Genomic DNA, 20,077 nt, shown 5'->3' with positions numbered 1-20,077 from the left:
TAAGTAGCTAAAGGTACTTTTCATTTCTCCAGCAACTTTTTTTTTCATTTTATTAATTTTTTTAAAACAAAAAAATTAAATAAAATAAAAAAAATTAAAAAAAATACTTTAACATTAACATTTATATCATTTCTTAAACTAGATTGCAATCATAATCTGTTTTAAAAATGTATTGTAACATTTAATACTTCTTTTTTAATAAGAATATTTTAAATCTCTTCCAACAGGTTGGAAGAAACTTATTTCCTCCAGAACAGTTTTCTTCATTGTAGGAGAAACTTGCCATCCCTTCTCCAGTATCTACTTTTGAATTTATCATTTAATTATAAGATATCTTTGCCTCAATTTAAGTTTTAAATAATTTTCTTCCTTTCTTTCCTTTTGATTGAAAACTACTTTGTCTACTAAAAAATAGGTTTATTTTACCTATGCTATTTTTATAATTTGCAGGAGTGCATGCAATTAGGATAAAATTTGCTCTTTAGGGAAATTCATCGTCAGTGCTGTTTTCATCAATTAACTGTAGTTGTAATTGACAAAGCAGGTAAAAAGGAAAAGAAACAAGAAAATAAAGGCAAGACCCAGATGAAGCACTAGAGCATTACACGTGGATGTTCGAAACACATCAAGTACGACTAAACAGTTAAACAACAAAAATTGATTCACTGTAAAATTTTAATGGAAAATTACAAAATGCAGTAGAGAAGCATAGATGTTATACTGTGTTTTACAATAAAACAGTTACTATGTGTTGTAATTGACAAAGCAGGTAAAAAGAAACAAGAAAATAAAGGCAAAACCCAGATTATGCACTAGAGCATTACACATAGATGTTCTAAACACATCAAGTGAGACTAAACAGTTAAACAACAAAAATTGATTCACTGTAAAATTCTAATGAAAAATAACAAAATGTAATAGAGTAGCATAGATGTTAACTGTGTTTTATGATAAAATAGTTAGGAATATTTGATATTGGTATCTATTTGAACCAACTACAATTGCTAAAGTGCCAAAAGGATTTTTTACTTGAAAACTTAAAGGAAAAAACTTGTAGGAATTGCTTGGGGCAATCCTACAAGTCAAATCACACAGTGTGTGTACATGAATTTTAAATTATATTATAGTAAAATTCTGGATCATAATTAAAATCAAGCAGATTTTTTATGTAAGCTTAATTTTTATAAATTTTTTTAAATACTTTAGTTAATAGTTTACCTTCATTCCTGTTAAAATTAAAAGAGTTATAAATTTTGCTAGAATCTAAGGTAAAATGAAAATAATACAATACGCAATTAATTATGATAATGATTAAAAATTATAAATTGCTTCAAGAACTGTTCACAGAATGGATACACGTATTTTAAACACAAACATTACAGGAATGTAACACAAACATTACGAAATAAACAAAATAGATGCATTTTTAACATGCCTAAATTGTCAACATTTCAAACAACTATAATTATTTACCATCTCCAGAATCATCGCTGCTATATAATTCTTCCATAGCAAATCTTGTATGTTTACTAAACGTCCAAGCCGATTACAGAAATACTAAAATATAGTAACTTGTTTTAAAAATAATACGAATAATCATATATGACTACGACAAAAATGTTTTCCTGAATAATAAAAAGAACAAAAGACGAATATACAAAACAGTATTTCACTTATAACATACTGTTTACCTTTCGCCCATAAGCGGTAATTTGTAGAGGCCGTATTCAGAAAGAAAAAAATATATAAAACACTTAGAAGTAATGAATAAATATTAGGCCTAGATTAAATATATATCACTCTTTACGTAACACAATTTGTAAAAAGATTTTACATTTTTAAAACATTGCAACGTGCGATTTTGATTATATATTTTGTTTTTAACCTGTTTCTTTAACTGCACTTATGAACGTAACAAAATTAAAAGATCTTAAAGCTAACTATCTGAAATTTTTTTATTTATTTCACTCGTCAGGACGAGTCCCTGTAGCGCAGTGGATAGCGCGTTGGACTTCTAATCCAAAGGTCCCGGGTTCGAATCCCGGCAGGGATGAGTACATAACTCAGTGTGGTTAATGAGTATTCTTTTTATATATATTTGAGTATTCTTTTTATTATATTTATTTATTGCATTTTGTAAAAAGAAAATTTTTTTTTTTGAAGCTGTGAATCAAATTTCTGTTATAATAATTTCTGGAAAAAAAGCTGTTGCTAAAAATTATGAGGATTTAAATGGAAAAACTCATTTTATTACCGTTGCCTTAGTATATTACTTTATTTTATTTATTGAAAATGAGATTTAAAAGAAAATATCACTCATTCTATGATTCACCAAAATTTCGCAGTTTGATTCGACATTAAAAATTTATAAATAAATATTTCTGCCTGTATATATACTAGTTACAAATGAAATTCGGGAAACCTTTCACGCTTCGGGTACGGTACAAAGTATAAAATTATTAAAATATTTCTTACTGGGCTCTAAATTATTATTTCTTTTTAAATCCATAGTAGAAATATATTCTTCTATAAATATATTTCTTTTTCTTTCGTTATTTATTGTATCTTTAAGAAATAATTAATTATCTGCAATTATAAACTACTGAACATCATTATCTAAAAGTAAATAATCTCTAAAAATATATTTTGATTCTAATCTGTAATCATTTAAAAGTTTTTCCTCAGAAATAGTATATCATTAAAAATAATTATCTTACATGGCTAATTATGGTTTCACGAGATGAAATGGTATTAAAGGCTCTTAATATATTCCACCTAAGCGTGTAAGATATTTTGAAGAGATCTATATAACTGTTGTCAATGTTAATCTTTCTCTTTTTCAATCGATGGACGTCTTAAGCCGTGCTGGATTACCCATTAAGCTATGGCCTTGGGCCCCCAATGATAGCAATGGATTTTTTGAAAATAAATTTTAAAAAATTAAGAAAAACAATAATTTAAAAAAAAAAAAATCTATTTCACATATATAATAATATACGATAATTTTTTTACATAATGTTAATTATATTTATTTATTACTTATTTTAGTTATTATTTATAAGTATTATTATAGTTTATGTATTATAAGATTTATCAATGTTTTAAGTTCAAATTTGTTATTTTGATTTGCGCGCGAAAAATTAAAGGCAGTACTATAGTGAGCTGAGACTTCTTTAAACAAGAAGCAAAGAGTTAATTTGTTGTTGACATTAGTGAGACGTTTTAAAGGAAAAAGAAGTTATTTAGTGCCTCAACTGAAGTGTCTCATAATTTTTTTAGTGTTTTATAATTATTTAGTGTCCGTAATTCTATATGATCAATAAATAATTACAAAATTTTTTACTAAAAGGTAAATGTTTGTTTATTGTTTTATATACTCTAGAAAAAAACTCATACAACTGGTCACTTTTAATCAAATTTCAAATTTAATTAAAAGTAAAATTTAATTTATTATTTATTTTTATTTTAAATGTGCTTTCTTAAATGAAAAGATATATAAATACTTTTATATTTGAATAAATAAAAAACATACGAGAAAAAAAATTTAATCTAAGGGCCCTAAAAATTTGAATGACCTAGGGCCCCGCTTACGCTTAATCCGACAGGTCCCAGGAACTTCAAACTATAGGATAGTGGCATAGTTTTGGGGATGGATTTGGGGACAAAACCCCCTCCGAAATTAAACATTACTTGATTAATGAACTAAACCTCGACACGACTTCAAACTCATTGCTCTTTGTAATGTTGTTGTTCCTTGATATACAGGAGGGTATCCCGTAAATGTTGTGACAAACTTTTGGAGGAAGTAAGGCAAGAATTGCATGGGAACACATGACCGGAAATGTTATCGTAAGCCGCTAGGGGCACTTTCCTTATTATAAACTGATGCTTCGTATACCTTTGAACATCAGGCACTTAAGTTAGGAGCATCAGTTTGCTGATTTCTTTTTACGATAGGAAAATGTTCACAGCTTCAAAATACTCTGATTCATCTATATTTTTTTTGATAGCTTTAGTATGGGTCATCATTTTTAAGGGGCAGCGTGAGTGTGGCATATCTATAGGATGTACGAGAAGATAACTTGTCTGGTTATAAATGGAAAGTTTCTTAGAGTTTTAGGGGCGCCTTTTTAGGGTTGAAATAAGATGTAACCAGTGGATATAGGGTGCTGCGATTTGTCCTAACTTATAGGCTGATTCTCAAATAAAACAACCTTCTAGAGATTCTGTCAGGAAACTTACTAACGATGAGCTCAAATTTTGTGTAACTTTACAGGTTGTCTTTAGTATATTTTTTAAGTGCAGTTTTATTTTAATTTTGTAGACTATTTCTTTACCTATGTTATTATATTTTCCTTTTATTTACATTTTATTAAATTTTTTTCCAACATTTGAATCAATAAACTTTTTTTTGAAAATTTACATATTTTAATTATTTTTCAATAGAGTTTTTTTATCGGTTCAAAAAATGCATTCAGAGAATTATATTCATTTGGAGGTAAGCTTATATTTAATTCAACTATTTATGATGTATGTAAAGACTAAACCTGGATTAGATTTGAAATTGCAATATATTTCATAAACTAATTCTCTCTATGGTCTTTAAAATTGTAACAATGTAATATTTACTACAAAACAATTATTATAAAAAACTAAATTTTACAAAACTAGTAACTTTAAACATATTACTGTTAAAGAAAATTAAACAAATTTATTTTCGATCAACAAAGTAATAAATATATAATAATTAAATAATGTTGCACGTTGACAACTAAAAATCTGCCCTAATTTAAATATGACGCAATACATAAAATAAAATTTAAATATTTGAGTTATTTAAAAAATAAAAAAATTAAGTTATTAAATACATAAAATGAAATAAGTTATTTATAAGGTAGGTATTATTTTCATTGAAATTGGGTTGCGAAGAAATTTTACTTTAATATAAAGTTTAAAAGTAAGATGTTTTTAGTAATTTGGATGTAGCCCTACGTTTTAAGCTTTTAAATTTGAGTTCAAATAACGGCATTTTGCTCAAAACTTTTCATTTGACGAAATGTAATGATTGTAAGAAGAAATTAAATTAGTTAAAAATGATTATTTTTATTATTTCTACAAAGATAATTACTTTAAAAGAAATAGAAAAGTTATTTTTTGAGAAATCCATTATTTCAAAACAATAATTCACCAATATTATTTTTTCTGGAAATTATGAACTTGGAATAAATAAAATATTTAATTTAAAAAAAAGAGCCTCATACAAATTTGAGACTCACAATATATTATATTCAACCTCTTCAAAATTCTTATAAAACTTTCATACCCCTATATCTATATTTCAAAAATCATTATTTGGCTAAAAGTATAAATTATTACAAGAGTTGAAAGTGGTTGCACTGCTCTAAACGCAAATATTATTACGTACTCAATTCAATATAAAGCAATCAAATGGAGTTAAAATCAAAGTCAGGTGTTAAAATAGTAGAGAACGCAAACAAAACAAAAGGAAAAAATAGCCAATGTTACATACTTAATGGAAACACGTATCTATCTGAAAGAGGTAAACCATAAGACGAAAAAAAATATTTCAATAGATAACAAAATATTTTAATAAACAAAATCCAAGTTAAAAATAACATAATGAAAAATGTTTATTTCATAATATTTTGCATTCAATGTTTATTCTTTACAATAATTTAGTTCTTGATATTTCTTTTTACACCGCACACAATAAAATTAAGTAACTATATAATAACTAAAACAAAACAAATAACGACATTAAAAAAAAAATTCCGACAAATTTTCCTTAAAACTGTTATCAGCTATTAGACAAGTTTTTTACAGCTATTTTACAAGTTACTCATATACGATTAGTCAGTCATGCGTTTTAAAAATCAATGTGTCTTACCTTATTCTAAAGCAGGGGTTTCCAACTGACGGTTCGGAGGACCGCATCCGGCCCGCGAAGCCTTTTTTTATGGCCCGCGAACTAAAAAATATTAGTTGTCATTTTTTTTGCGGACAATTTTCGTAAAAAATCTATATGGGTTTAAAATACTTTTCTCGTTAATAAAAACTTAATATCTTCGTTTCTGTGAAATTTAACATACCGACGGTGCAAAAAAATTTATTTCTCAGGTTTTGCATCCAAGAAAATATTTATTCAAATACAAAAATAATCGTGTATGTTGCTCTTTTTTATTTCATTTTTTTGTATTTTGTCAAGATAATTTAGCATGTGCGTATCAGAATTTTTCTCGAAGAAATTCTTCGATTTAACTTTTTGAAACCACTCATTTTGGACCAAAATATTTAAGCACACATGTGTAAATTTTAAATTTAAAGTGTAAATGTCTATTCTCTGGTGGTTGCAGCAGACAAACCTCAATTTTCCCATTGAATATTTTGTGTGCTACAATGTAAGTTTTAATACCAACCTTTTTAAAGCTTTATATCTTAACAATTAGATATCTGTTGCACATTAATTGTTTAATACATAGGTGCACATTAAAGTTATTGTAGCCCGAATTTTTATTATTTATTTAATATTTTTAAAAATATTATTAATAACAATTAAATATTTTTAAAAATCTACTTTTTATTTTAATTTGTAATTCAATACTTTTGTTTTGTACAACTTGGTAAAAATCTGACAGTAATATCTAATGTTCCTTCAAACATAAAAGAGTCCTAGATAAAATTTAGATAAGTTGCGTTCCGCCATTTGATTTGTGTTTTTAATTGTGGCCCCTGGCCTCATGTATGTTGGAAACCTCTAAAGCAATCGAATGAGTTAAGGTGATAGGGGATAAATACAACAATTGTTTTACTACAAATTCTTATCCTTCCTTAGTTTTTTTTTTTCCTCCATATAAATAGAAATATCAATCATATTTTACTGTCCCTTAAAAAATTTCACATTACATCTTGCCTCGAATTTTGTTGAGCATTTTATTTAATTTGAAAATATTTATTTTAAAAGAAATTGTAAGTAACTCGGTTTCAGACCTAAACTTTTCCAGCGTTCAACAGAAAATATTCAGTGAATTTAGTATTGTTAGAAATGGATTGATTCCAATAATAACCAAGGCTAGGGGGGGGGGGTTATCGTTAAAAATAAATTGTTGCTGAATTAACACTAAATGAGCGTAAATTGGAATTTTGAGAGGAGAAATGATGCCAGAAATAAAGCTTATGCATATTCCGTGTCAAAAGATTTATAATAGTAGAAGATTTGGCACTTAAATTTTTCAGTAAGGCATTTGAGGATTTAGAGTTTCCATTTTCAATTCAATTTAAAATTGAAAACTAAAATTACTTTTAAATGCGAGTTTCTTGTTGTTGCATTGAATCGACACCAACGTTCTTTCCTCTGGATAGTACTTCGCCCCTGTGTTACATTGGACAATCGCCCATGATTTTTTTAAAATTTCCAATGTAAATAAATAACCCCATTTTTTAATTTATACCATTCAACTTAAAACTGTAAATAAAGTGTGACTGTCATACAATTAGTTATATTTACAATTTTCTGAATCAATTTTTATTAAAAATCTTCCCTTTGTCATGCCATTTACTTTCCTTTTATAACTCCACGTTACGGTAGATTAATTTTTCTTTAAATTTAAAATTGATTTTTTTTCTTTTCATAATCGTTTTTAAGTAATTTTATGCCCATTTCGTTTATTTTTCCCCTTTCTAAAAGTAGACGAAATAAATTTAAAAAATGTAAATTAGCACAACAATTACTACAAATACATATATATATATATAAAAAACTCTTGATTATGCTAGCAATAATAGAGTTCAAACTTCAAATAATTTTTCATTTGTTAAATCAGCGCGTTCTTTAAAGAATATATATCATACAAAAAAGAAATAAATAAGAAGGAAAAAAGAACTCGATAAGACATAAAGTTTTAACTCTGTGAATACACGCATATTTTTGAAGAACAAAAAGGTTTTGCAAATAAAAATGTTTGAAAATTAATATACTTCTTTAAACAAGACACAAAATAATAATAACTAGAGGGGAAAGACTGATGACTTTTTATCTACAAATTTCATTGGAAAGAAGGTACAACAACCATACTTCATTTACTTTTATATGTAAAATGTAGTTTTCTCATAATTTTTCCCATTAAGATTTTAGAACAGGCTAACGTATGACATTAAGTAAGTTTTTGTAATATCTACTGGAAAAAGGGTGTTAAAATTTTTGTTTTTTAAATTAATTTCTAACAATGTGTGGTAAATTTCACCTACAGTTATAAAAAAAAAGTTTAATAGTCTCTTTTCCATATTATATACAGTTCTGTGGGTTACTTTTAATCAGATATTGTCCTTCTCTAACACAGATTTTACACGTTAAAGAAAACAATGTCTTACTGTTTGAGATAGCAATATCAAAAGCGTAAATAGGATCAAGTACAAATTTGTACTTTTTATACATAAAATCTTTATAACTTCTAAACAATTAGACTGATCGTCTTGGAATGATCTCATTAAATTCAGTGGGAAGATTTATACCGAAAAATATTTCTCACGGAAAATAGGCTCCCTTCTCCTCCTCAAATCACCCCATTTCTTTCAAAAAGCGGATAGGTTTCACATGAAAGATGGGGAGTTTTCACGTATCATTTATAATAACAGAACAAAGCTTTTTATGAAGAAAAAAAATCCAGGGTATTGATTCTTTATTAAAAAAAATCTTATTTTACTAGACTATAAGAGATATGGTTATGAAAATCGTATTCTTAGTTTCTTGTTCCAAACTTAATAGATTTTTCTAATACAGTAAATTTAAAATGTAATTTTAAATTTATTAATACATTACTCAGTTTTGAACATTTAAACGTTACCAATTTAATATATCAGTTTTAAATATTTAATCCATTTAAAAATCTATAAAACATATGTTTAGACACCTGTTTTAAATTTAAATTCACTTCAATTTTGAATTCCTGAACACCCCTATGGAAAAGCTATACCGACGTGTTTGATAAATTATAAAATTTAGAATACAGAGGATACGTCTTATCGCAGCAATAGCTGAGGCAAGAATCTAAACTGAAAGTAAAACCTCCGAAGTGGGGAAAGCTCCGACTGCGCATGCGTGATATGATTGGTAAACATAGCCAGCAAAGAAGCTTCGCGTGAAGAAGGGAAACTTCCCTTTGCCAAGCTTCCCATACTATCAATGCTGAATCTTTGATATATCCTCGAATGGCTACTACTAGAGTGCCTTCTAAGCTACTACTAAATATACTCTATATATACTCTAGCTACTACTAAATACACAACGCATGTTAAGTTTTGGTTTCACTTCGCTGCTTTTTTTTAATCAAATGGATTAAAACTAATGTGATGATAAGATTTTATATGTAAGTTACGATATGACCGAAGCAAATATGTCACACTTGGCCTTATTTAACAGTGTTTTCAATACATCTACAATTGAATCACTTAAGGCAGAAGAAAAATTAATCGCTTCATTAATCTTTGAAAATGCTAGAGAAGTTGTTAAGAGCATGGCTAATGGCAGTCATTTAAATGATGAATCTTCAGATGATGAGAATGATGTGGAATTCACTAATAAATTCGAGTTAACAAGAAGAAATCTGAAAGAGATTATCGATGCCTTCAATGAAGCACAAAAGGCTCGACAGAGTTTTCAGAAACATTTTCCTAAGTGGACTCCTTCTAGGAAAGAGAATGTTTCTAGTTTAAGAGAGATAGCTGATTGCATCAATACTGATCGCTTTAATTGTAATGTCGCCAAAATAACCGGCAGTGCTGTTGGTATAGCTGGAGGTATGACTTATTAATACTGTGATTTAAATGATTAAGAAATTTAAAAAAAAAAGATCCTTAATTTTTTTTTTAAATTAATATTTTACCTGTAACATTGCATATTAGATTTTAAAATACTGCACACCAAAATATAGGTTAAATTACATAAGAGCAAAGTAAGGAAACTAAAATAAACTGTCAGCAAAAGGGGATATTTCCGTATCTGTCGCGCCAACTGCAATCGCCAAGGTGCCAAATAGATTTTAAACTTGCAAATTTTTCTTTAAAAAAAAAACATGTAGATGGGGGAAATTTCTTCAACTTATGAAATGTAAGCAATTTTTATTTATCTGTTGACTTTTCTAACAACCCAGGTCATAGTTTTCAAGTGACACCATTTTTCTCTTTCATACATATTTTAAATAATTTATCAAACAAACTGCAACAAAAAAAAAAAAAATTAAAATCTTTAAGAATTATCATGATTCTGGATTTTAAAGAACTTCGGGGAACATTTTTACTGGATTTTATTTGATCATACTTCAGATTCTTATCTTCAAATTTATAGTTTATATTAATTTTTACTTTGATGGGAAAGTTATCATAAAAAATTAAACTTTGTCTCGTATTTTTGAACTGAGTGTCATCACTGTTTAAAGTGTGCTCTAAGAACTCAAAAGCACAAAACTCACTTTTAGAGTAATGACAGGGCATTCAATGGCTTAGTTCTTAAGCAGTTTTCATTTTAATTAGTTTACAATTTCTTCTCTTGCATTCTTTAACTTTGACTCTTTATTTTACCCAAAATGAATACTCCCTATCTGTTCCTGGAGAGCAAGTTGGAATTTTTTATCTATATGTAAGACATATATTGGAAACTTTTCCAAAAGGAAAGTTGTTATTAAAATTTTAAAGGTGCAATTTTTCTTTTTGTTTACATTTTAATTTTGAAAAAAGAAATTTTAAGAGTTTTTTCTTTGAATTTTTTATTTTCCCCCGCAGAAATTAATAAATCTCAAACTTCCCCCTTTAGTGCTTACATAATTTTTGATTAATCCCTTAATTATTGCATTATTAATAGGTATTGGAGTTATATTGCTCGAGCCAAACAGAACAAACGTAGAATTTATTTGATATTTTTAAACAAGAATTATTGAGAACATTAAGAAAGTATTTTAGAATTTTCTGAATTGATGTATGGTAAATGGGTCTAAATTTTGTGACTTTTAACATTAAATTTCTTAGTTCTGAGTTTTTTATAATGTTTAAATTTCTTGTATTAATATGTTTATGATGTTTCTCAACAAATTTAAAATATTTATTTTCGTCACAGTGGCATTCATAATTGGATAGATTAATTTTTCCTAAGTTTGATATTAATATATCGCTTATGGGCTGCAACAGCTGCACAACTCAAAAAGTCGTGTTTTGTGATAAGTGGGTTTAAAGTTTTCATTGCTAATGAAATGCATAAGAAATTCTTTAGCTTTCTTAAACGAATATTACCTTCAACTTGAGCTAGAGTTGTGCTGGTATTGCTGCTGAAAAGAATGTGCATTTTCATATTTACACCTGTTGTTAGACCAAAACACATGTTTTTTTAGTTGTGCCACTATTGCAGCCCATGAGTGATATATATAACAAATTCAAAGTTCTCCTTAGAAATAAAAATAGGGCAGGGGACATCCTCACATAAAAGGGGACTCACTTACCTCTTTCAAAATTCATCAAAATGTGTAATATTATGTAATTCAGAGCTCATTCTAGGCAGAAAAAAGGGCAGGGTGCAGAAGTTTAAAAAATGGGCATTATTATTCTAAAAAGGCAATAATTTCTTTCTATGGTCTTTAGACATTCTAAATAATTATGATTTTATGATAGTGGAAGTAACTGCAAACTTTCAAAGACAAGTGCAACAAGGGGGTGTGATGGCTATTTTTCCCTTCCCATATAAATCTATGTATTGACATCAATGACAAACTAAATAAAAAGAGTTGAAAATAACAAAAATTTAAGAAATCCATAGTAGAGTTAGGGGAAAAAACAAAGTAGGGTTGAGGACAAAAAGGGTATGGAGTCTATTATATAAGGGCACTAATTTACTTCAGGGGCAACAGGGTGGATTCTTTTGACTAAAAGGGCAGCAGGGTTCTGCGCCCTGTTTACCCTGCCTAGAATGAGCTCTGGTAATTACTAATAACTGAATTTGATCCTCAAAAAATTTTAAATAACCTTATACAGTACAGAACCCGTTATCCGGAAATCAGAAAACCGGAAAACCAAAAAACCGGAACGAAATTCGCTAAATTTTCGCGCCATTTAAAAAAAAAAATTTTTTTCCTCATAAGATTTTAGGATTTTTTTTCTTTTTTGAAAGATGTTTACCTTACCATCATTTTGGAAATAATCATTAGTGTATTCCTTCATCATTTTTTCTTCTTTTTAAGATTATTTCCAAAAAAACATTTTTTTGTTAAACAATAAACAAACGGCTCTTTGTAGCGATTCAGAAAACCGGAAAAATCAGTTATCCGGAATAGCGATGGTCCCGATCGTTCCGGATAATCGGTTCCCTACTGTACCATTTTATGTGTATACTTGAAAAAGTGATTTTCACTCATTATTGAAATAACAGAAAAATTTGAAACTTTTATAAAATAATTCATTATTATACTCTCCCCTCCCTCCTCAAAAAAGAAATCCATAAATATTGAACCAGAAATAATTGATTTCTTCTGAATTATTAAATTAATTAAATAAATTTTTTTATATAAAAATTACAATATGTAAACTTAAAATAATAAATACACACATTTTATTTAGATGTACAGATGCATATTTATATTTATTTATGGGAATAAGACATAATCTGTTAAATAATAAAATATTATAATAGCTTAAATAGATATTATAATTTTGTATAAAAGTAAATTACGAAAACAATATTTTTAAAAAGAGATATGCAGGGAAACTTACAATTTTTTTTTGTACTACATAAAATTTTATGTGTTTAAATACAAGCCAAGAGTTATTATACAAGCCAATTGTACTGGTTATTTTTAGATCATAATTATATCCTGTCCTTTTCAGTGTCTTGAAAAAAATATACTTTTTTCCTAAAGAAATCCCAACCCTTGTATAATAATCTGACAATACCTTTAAAAAATTTAATCTAAAATTTTGAAAGAAATTTTTTTTAATGTGAATATGTCTGAGGCCGAATATCATGTCAATTTTAACTAGATGACTGGACAACATAAGAAAAATCTTTTTAAAATGAAGGAATTAAATTAAAGTTATTATTATCTATTAATTTAAATTAAAACAGGTAGTCAAGAAAAGAACTTTTTCCTAAAATATAAAGGAAGTGAGCTTAAGGGATAGAGCAGCTTATTTTTACAAAGAGGACACATTTATAAGAATCAAAAAGCAGGAAGGGGAGACTTCCTTATAAAAATGTTTAGAGAGATTGTCTTTTAGCTTGCCTTTAATTTTCTTATTTTTTTTTGAAAGCTTAAAAGTTTTCTGTGAATTTGAAATTTAGAGTGAGAATTACTTTGGGAAATTTACTTGTAAAATAATGTAAAAGGGTAATTTAAAAAATGAAGATCAAATTCAGTTATTACAGATTCTGATAAATTTTTTAACAGTGATAAATGAACTAAAAGTGCCCTGGCCTTTTTTATTTCTAGGGAGAACTTCTGTATATGTATATAAAACAGCTAAAATTTCCATGTTTTATCCTGTGGTCAATTTTACAAAATTCGGATACAACAAAGAGTTGAGTGAATCAATGACTAGTTTTATATCTTCAAAAAACTGCTAAATGTAAATAAATATATGCTGGTATATATATAATAAATAATAATCCATGTAAAGTTTAATAAAAATTACAACACTTATAAGAAAGAATCATTGATTTTTGAAAGAATCTCAGTAGAATTGGGTTGTGATGTAAGAGTTGATATTAGTTATTAGAGTCTAACTTACTTGCAGGAAGTTTTTGATATTTTGTGTTTATAGAAAGTTTTTTTTTTTAGTTAGGTCTGTCTCTTGCCTTGTGTGTACTTTTTTTTTTCTATAAAGATTCTAAAAATACATATTTGAGACAGTCTTAAAAGAATAGCAGACTTAGATAAAAAGAAAAACTTTTTGTGAACATGAAATCTCAATTAAAAAAAACTCTTCACACGCTAACTCTTGTTACTAGTTTCAATCCTTTCATCACCACCTCATTTTGGCGAAAATTATTTGAAAATGACAAATGTTATAGAAATATGTAATTTTTATGGAACTTTATATTGATTCATACTGCTAAGTTCGGTAAAAAACCAAGAAAGCCGAAAGTAGAAATCCGAAAATAATAAGTGCAAAAACATTTAAAAAATACTTAAAACTTGAACTAGAAAAAAGTATGTCGAAAGCATTTATCCGTTGAATATTTATCAATGTTTCAATAAAAATATTGATGTGAAATTTTATTTATTTGTTAAAATAGTGTGAATATAGATCTCAATGCGTGATTTTAAAATCGCATGAATACAAATCTCATTGTTTCATTTTAAAATTGCCTGTATACGAATTTCAATGAATAATTTTTAAGTTACTTGAACATGAATGATAATAATGGCTTTTAAATCCTGTGAATATGAAACACGATATTTAACATAAAATTGCTAAAATATTAGATACTATGCGCATTCTTAAATCTTGTGAATAGGAATCACGATGTGTGATTTTAAGTCATATAAATGTAATTTTAAATCGCATTTGCATTGGTAAGAAAAGGAACAAAAAAAAAGTTTTTTTGTTCTTTTTAATAATAGTAAACAAATTCTGTGATGGTGACACATTTTTGGTGAACAGCATTTGTGTATGTTATACAAGTCTGTATTATAGATATTTTTTTACAAAGTATTTAATTTATTGTATTGGTAATTTTAATTGGATATATAGTAGTTAAAAGAACAAACCAATGAAGATTATGTTTATTAATATTATAATATTTTCAGGTGTAGCTATTGGTGTATCGCTTGTTTTCCCACCTGCTGCTATAGTTTTAGGCGCTGTTGGGGGAATCGCTTCACTTGCAGGTGGTGCTACTGTATTTGGTACATCTGCAACAGAAGTAACTCTCTTGCAAAAGAAGATGAATGAGGCGAAAGCAATTCTTGCAAAGGACGGAGAACAATTTTCACCCTTGGCTAAGTGGTTCAAGCATTCTCAAAACTTAATAGATTTATTGGATAAAATCATTGGATTTGATATAATTCAAGAAATTTTTGAAGGTCTAAAAAATTTTAAAGCTGATGTTACAGATTTTCGTTCTTTAAAAAATGGAGTTGTGCATTCTTCAATAAAAAGACTTATTAATCTTTTTATTCAAAAAGCTGCTCCAGCTGGTTTGGGTGCTTATTCTGGTTTTGTGCAGATAGTTCCAGTTGTTATAGCTTTTGTCTTTGTTGTAATATTGTTCCGTAAAAATAATAGTCTATTATTCGATTGTATTGTTATAACACACCGCACTGTTTTGGGTCTAGTCAAACTACTTGATATGGGGAGTGACCTAGGAATGCTTATATACAATGCTGCTGCAAAAGCAGGAATTGCATCTACAGAGCTTATCACAAAAGCTACAGCAAAAATGATCACTCAAGGCGTATTAGCTGGTGTTGGAGTGGCTTTGGATGTAGTAAACCTTGTTTTTGCTTCTATCGATGTCCGCAAGGGATCGGTGAGTGAACAAGCTGTCCAGTTAAAAAATGCAGCATATCAGTTAGAATATGAATTGAAAGTAATTGAAGCAGTCTATAACGCTCTATTTTGAGACGTTAATGAAGCAGACTAGTTCAAAAGAGTATTTTTCTAAATACATATTCTCTGGGTTTTACCTATTGTTTGAGATTTTAATTAAATATTACTAGATAGCTTAATTATATCTAATTCATTGCCATAATTACAATTATAGAAATGTATAAGTGATGATTCAATAGTGTTATTTTAAATGACATTGATATTTACCATCAACAATTTTAGTAATGAAATTGTCATTAAAGAGCAAACTAGTATGCATTCCAAGCTGTAAGAATCGACTAATGAGTACATACTACTTCAAAATAAATTTGCTTTAATTTGAGTAGTTATTTGATAAATTTACATTTAATTTGAGACACATAGATTAAAATTTTCTTACAAGACCTTAGAGTAGTGACCAAAGGTTTTTAAAAAATAAGTGAATATTTTTAAAGTTTGTTCTAGTTTTACAAAAGAAAGTTTTAAAACAGTATTAGTAACAACTTTGTAAAAATGTAATTTTTTTTTCAAACTGTAGAACATTAATATATACATGTGTCTTATAAGTGAAATTCTTTTTTCATAGTATATATAACATTTTTTTAAAGATAGAAGTAACAATTTAATCTTATGAAATAGTATGATGAATGTGGTAAGTAATAAGTTCTAATTCAATGTAGTGGTTTTCAAAACTAAAAAGGTTAAAATTTCTGTTTGAGTCGGTTTCCCAACTAAGAGATAACTGTTTAGACTATGCTCTTCGAAAACAGACTGAAAAGTTTAATTGGTTTTAATCTTAAGGGCGGAAATACTTTTCCCTTCTCTTTTTGATCAGAAATATTTTTCCCTTCTCTTTTTAATTTAGGGCATTAAAATAACCAAGTTTTCTTTCTTTTTGTGAAAAAGGAAGAAGAAAAAAAACTTTTTTTTTTCAACTCTGCTTTAAGCTGCTGTTGTTCATACATATTTTTCGACTCCCAATTAAGTGTGTTATAGGCACAGTAACATTTTTTAAAAACTGTAACTTGTTTACCACTTATGCCACACAATTAGTATCATTAAAAAGTTTTTTAAACAAAAAAAATTTTAAATTTTTATTTTTTATATATTTTGTGTATTTTTTATATATTTTGTATATATTTTATGTATTTTGTATATATTTCATATATTTTGTGTGTATTATAGCCAGCTATGTTATAAAAAGCTGCACTGATTTGTGTTGAGGTATTTGCCCAACATAAGACCATTGCTACGTTGATGTAAGCAGTATGATGATGTTCATTTTTTAAAGAATGCTATATACATGTTACCTTTTTAACACATTCTTTTTAGACATTAATTTAATTTGTGACAAGGTAAATTTGTTGACATTTGTATATATTTCTGAGCACTGAGCATGAACTATTTTTTGTAGAAACTTTCACCTGTGCCTTTGAATGATATTTTTATTCTAAGAAAATGAGCAGTAAATGAATTTGGAAATAGGACCTTGGACTTTCTTATTTTTGGATCCCTTTTTACTAATAATGGGTTCATTTTAAAATATGTATTTTCCACTTCTTTATCCATCCACATTAATGTTCACATTTATGATATCTTATTTATTGATAGACAAAACAAGGGATTTCAAATTAAAAAGAGTTATATTTGAATAAGTCTTTTAAATAAGACTAACCAAACTTAAAGTTATAAAATTTTGCTTATACATATCTGCAGACGTACTATACATAAATATTTGCACTGGAGTATTATCGGTACCTGGAGATGTGTCGTAACTTATTTTTCCCGTTTCTTCTTCAAGCTTCGACATATTTGCGCTTAGGCGGAATCACTGATGTTGAATAATTAGCATTATTTTTGCAATTCTTGTTCAAGAAATTATTTCATTCATAAAGAAATTATTTCATTCATCCATTAATTTATTGTGTTTAAACAAAAGACAAAAATTACTTAATTTTTAAAGTATTAGTTCTAAAACTTACTTTTATTTTCCAATATATATATGCAGCCATTTTAACATTTCAGTCTTTTTCTCAATTTCATCATTTTCCAATATTTTTTAATTGGAAAAATGTATTTTCTTAAATTTTTTATGCTTCGAATTTTTGTGATTCATTGGATCAAAAAATTTTATTTCATATGTTTTATATACAAGTAAATTGATTTGTTATAAATTGTTGATGCAGTAATGTTATAAATTGTTAACACGTATGTTGCTAAACAATAACATTTATTAAACAATGCTGAAGTGTGGCATGTGCATACATACTGACAAGTAAAAAGAAATTTACTCTTTTACATGCATTGCTAATACAACATTAAGATATTAAATTTTTAATTGCATGGTTAAGTGACATGCATATACATATGCATTGAAGAAAAATGGATATTTTTCCTTATTAAAAACATAATTTAATTGTTGAAAAAAAAAATCTATTAAATACTTTTTATTATTTAACTATTTTTAATTTAGGGCATTAAAATAGCCTAGTTTTATTTCTTTCTTTTTGTGAAATAAGGAAGGAAAACAAAACTGTTTTTTTCCCTTCAACTCTGCTTTATGCTGCTATTGTTCCTACATATTTTTCGACTCCCAAATAAGTGTGCTATAGTCACAGTTCAATTTTTTAAAAACTATAACTTGTTTACAACTTAGGGCCAGAGCACATATTTTGTATCATTAAAGAGATTTTTAAACATTTAATTTATTAAAATTTATTTTATTTTTTTTGTATTTTGTGCATTTTTTATGTATTTTGTGTATTTTTTATATATTTTTTTGTATATTGTAGTCAGCTGTATTATAAAAAGCTATGCTGATTTGTGTTGTGGTATTTGCCAAACTTAAGACCATTGCTATGTTGATATAAGCAATATGGAGATATTCATTTTATAATGAATACTATGTGATATACTAATGAATGTTACCTTAACCAGGGGTCTGTCTAGGTTTTTCTGACAGGTACCTATTTTGTGAAAATTTAGACGTAATTTGTGAAAAATTAAAAATTATATTAAGAAATCAACACAAAAATATGGATTTATCGTTTCTTAAGGGATACAAAAATGAAATTTTAAGAAAAAGTATTTTGTGAAACTACCGTTTTTCCAAAATTGAATTTGTGAAACTACCGTTTTTCCTAAAGTTGAATTTGTGAAGGTACCGCTAAACGGTAGTAAATTCGGCCTGGACAGACCCCTGCCTTAACACATACATTTTAGATGTTAATTTAATTTGTGACAAGCTTAATTTGTTGACACCTGTATATATTATAGAGCATTGGGCATGAACTATTTTTTGTAATGTGGAAGCTTTCACCTGTGCCTTTGAATGATATTTTTATTCTAAGAAAATGAGCAATAAATGTATTCTGTGATTTAGCCACAATTTGGAAATAGGACCTAGAACTTTCATATTTTTGGATCCCTTTTTACGAATAATGGGTCCCTATTTAAAATATGTAAGACTAACCTAACATAAAGTTAAGTTTTAATTTTGCTTACACAAATCTGCAAATATATTTGATATATATATATATTTGCACTGAAGTATTATCGATCCCAGGAGATATGTCGTAGTACCTCCCCCCTTTCTTCTACAAGTTTCGACGTATTTGCGCTGATGTGGAGTCTGTGATGTTGAATAATTAGCAACATTTTTGCAATTCTTGTTCAAGAAATTGATTGTTATAAACTTTTTAAAAATTGTATTTGTCATTATTATTATTTTTTTTTTTTAACTATTCACCTATAAATAAAAATATTCTCTCCTCAAAACTCATTTTGCATTAATTCAGAGTTTAAGGGTCAAAGAAACCTGAAATTATCAAAGGAATTGACTATTGGGGAAAAATAATTCTATCAATATTGAAAGTTTTAACTTAAACCTAGAAACTTGTTGCAGGATTACTGCTGCAAGTGTAAACTTATAAAAAATAATAATAACAAAGAGGGAAAGAAAGAAGATTTTCAGTCTACAAATTTCATTGGAAAGAAGGAACAACATACCATACTTCATTTACGTATATGTGTAAAATATAGATTTCACATTATTTTTTCCATTAAGATATTAGAGCAGAGTAACATGTGTGACATTAAGCTAGTTTTAGTAATATCTACTGAAAAAAGTGTGTTGAAATTTTTTGTTCTGTAAAATAATTTCTAGCAATGTGTTTCAAATATCACCCACCGTTATACAAAAAAAGTTCAATAGTCTCTTTCCTATATCACCAGGGGTCTGTCTAGGTTTTTGTAAGAGGTACCTATTTTGTGAAAATTTAGACATAATTTGTGAAAAATTAAAAATTATATTAAAAAATCAACACGAAAGTATGGTAAAAATATGGATTTATCGTTTCTTAAGGGATAAAAAAATAAAATTTTAAGAAAAAGTATTTTGTGAAACTACCGCTTTTCCTAAAGTTGAATTTGTGAAACTGCCGTTTTTCCTAAAGTTGTATTTGTGAAGGTACCGCTAAACGGTAGTAAATTC

At 27.4% G+C, this 20,077-nt stretch overlaps 2 protein-coding genes and 1 non-coding gene across 5 annotated transcripts in view; 2 read left to right on the top strand and 1 right to left on the bottom strand.

The window, feature by feature from the left end:
* Positions 1-2,016, bottom strand: part of LOC107438397 (uncharacterized) — a 36,191-nt gene extending 34,175 nt beyond the window's left edge. For 2 of the 3 annotated variants that reach the window (XM_087159016.1, XM_087159017.1), the window contains exons 1-2: positions 1,692-2,016; positions 1,474-1,557 (exon numbers count right to left, since the gene is read on the bottom strand). In XM_087159016.1, coding sequence (XP_087015142.1) covers positions 1,474-1,510 — 37 coding nt within the window. In that variant the 5' untranslated portion in view covers positions 1,511-1,557; positions 1,692-2,016. Of the gene's footprint in view, positions 1-1,473 lie in introns of all 3 variants that reach the window. The other variant, XM_087159018.1, reaches the window with a different exon arrangement.
* Positions 1,981-2,053, top strand: TRNAR-UCU (transfer RNA arginine (anticodon UCU)). The gene has a single exon. It is a non-coding gene; the product is annotated as a tRNA-Arg (tRNA).
* A 7,048-nt stretch (positions 2,054-9,101) lies between these two features.
* On the top strand, positions 9,102-19,293 carry LOC107438398 (uncharacterized). The gene is made up of 2 exons (XM_016050682.4): positions 9,102-9,813; positions 14,805-19,293. The coding sequence occupies exons 1-2, from the start codon at positions 9,396-9,398 to the stop codon at positions 15,617-15,619; spliced, it is 1,233 nt and encodes a 410-aa protein (XP_015906168.3). The 5' UTR covers positions 9,102-9,395; the 3' UTR covers positions 15,620-19,293.
* Positions 19,294-20,077: the final 784 nt, after the last annotated feature.

This window comes from Parasteatoda tepidariorum, chromosome 3, assembly GCF_982258835.1.
Source record: "Parasteatoda tepidariorum strain Cologne lab strain chromosome 3, Ptep-v5.0, whole genome shotgun sequence".
In the NCBI taxonomy this organism is placed as follows: domain Eukaryota; kingdom Metazoa; phylum Arthropoda; class Arachnida; order Araneae; family Theridiidae; genus Parasteatoda; species Parasteatoda tepidariorum.
Note: the sequence above shows the minus strand (reverse complement) of the source record. Positions and strands in the feature narration are given on the sequence as shown.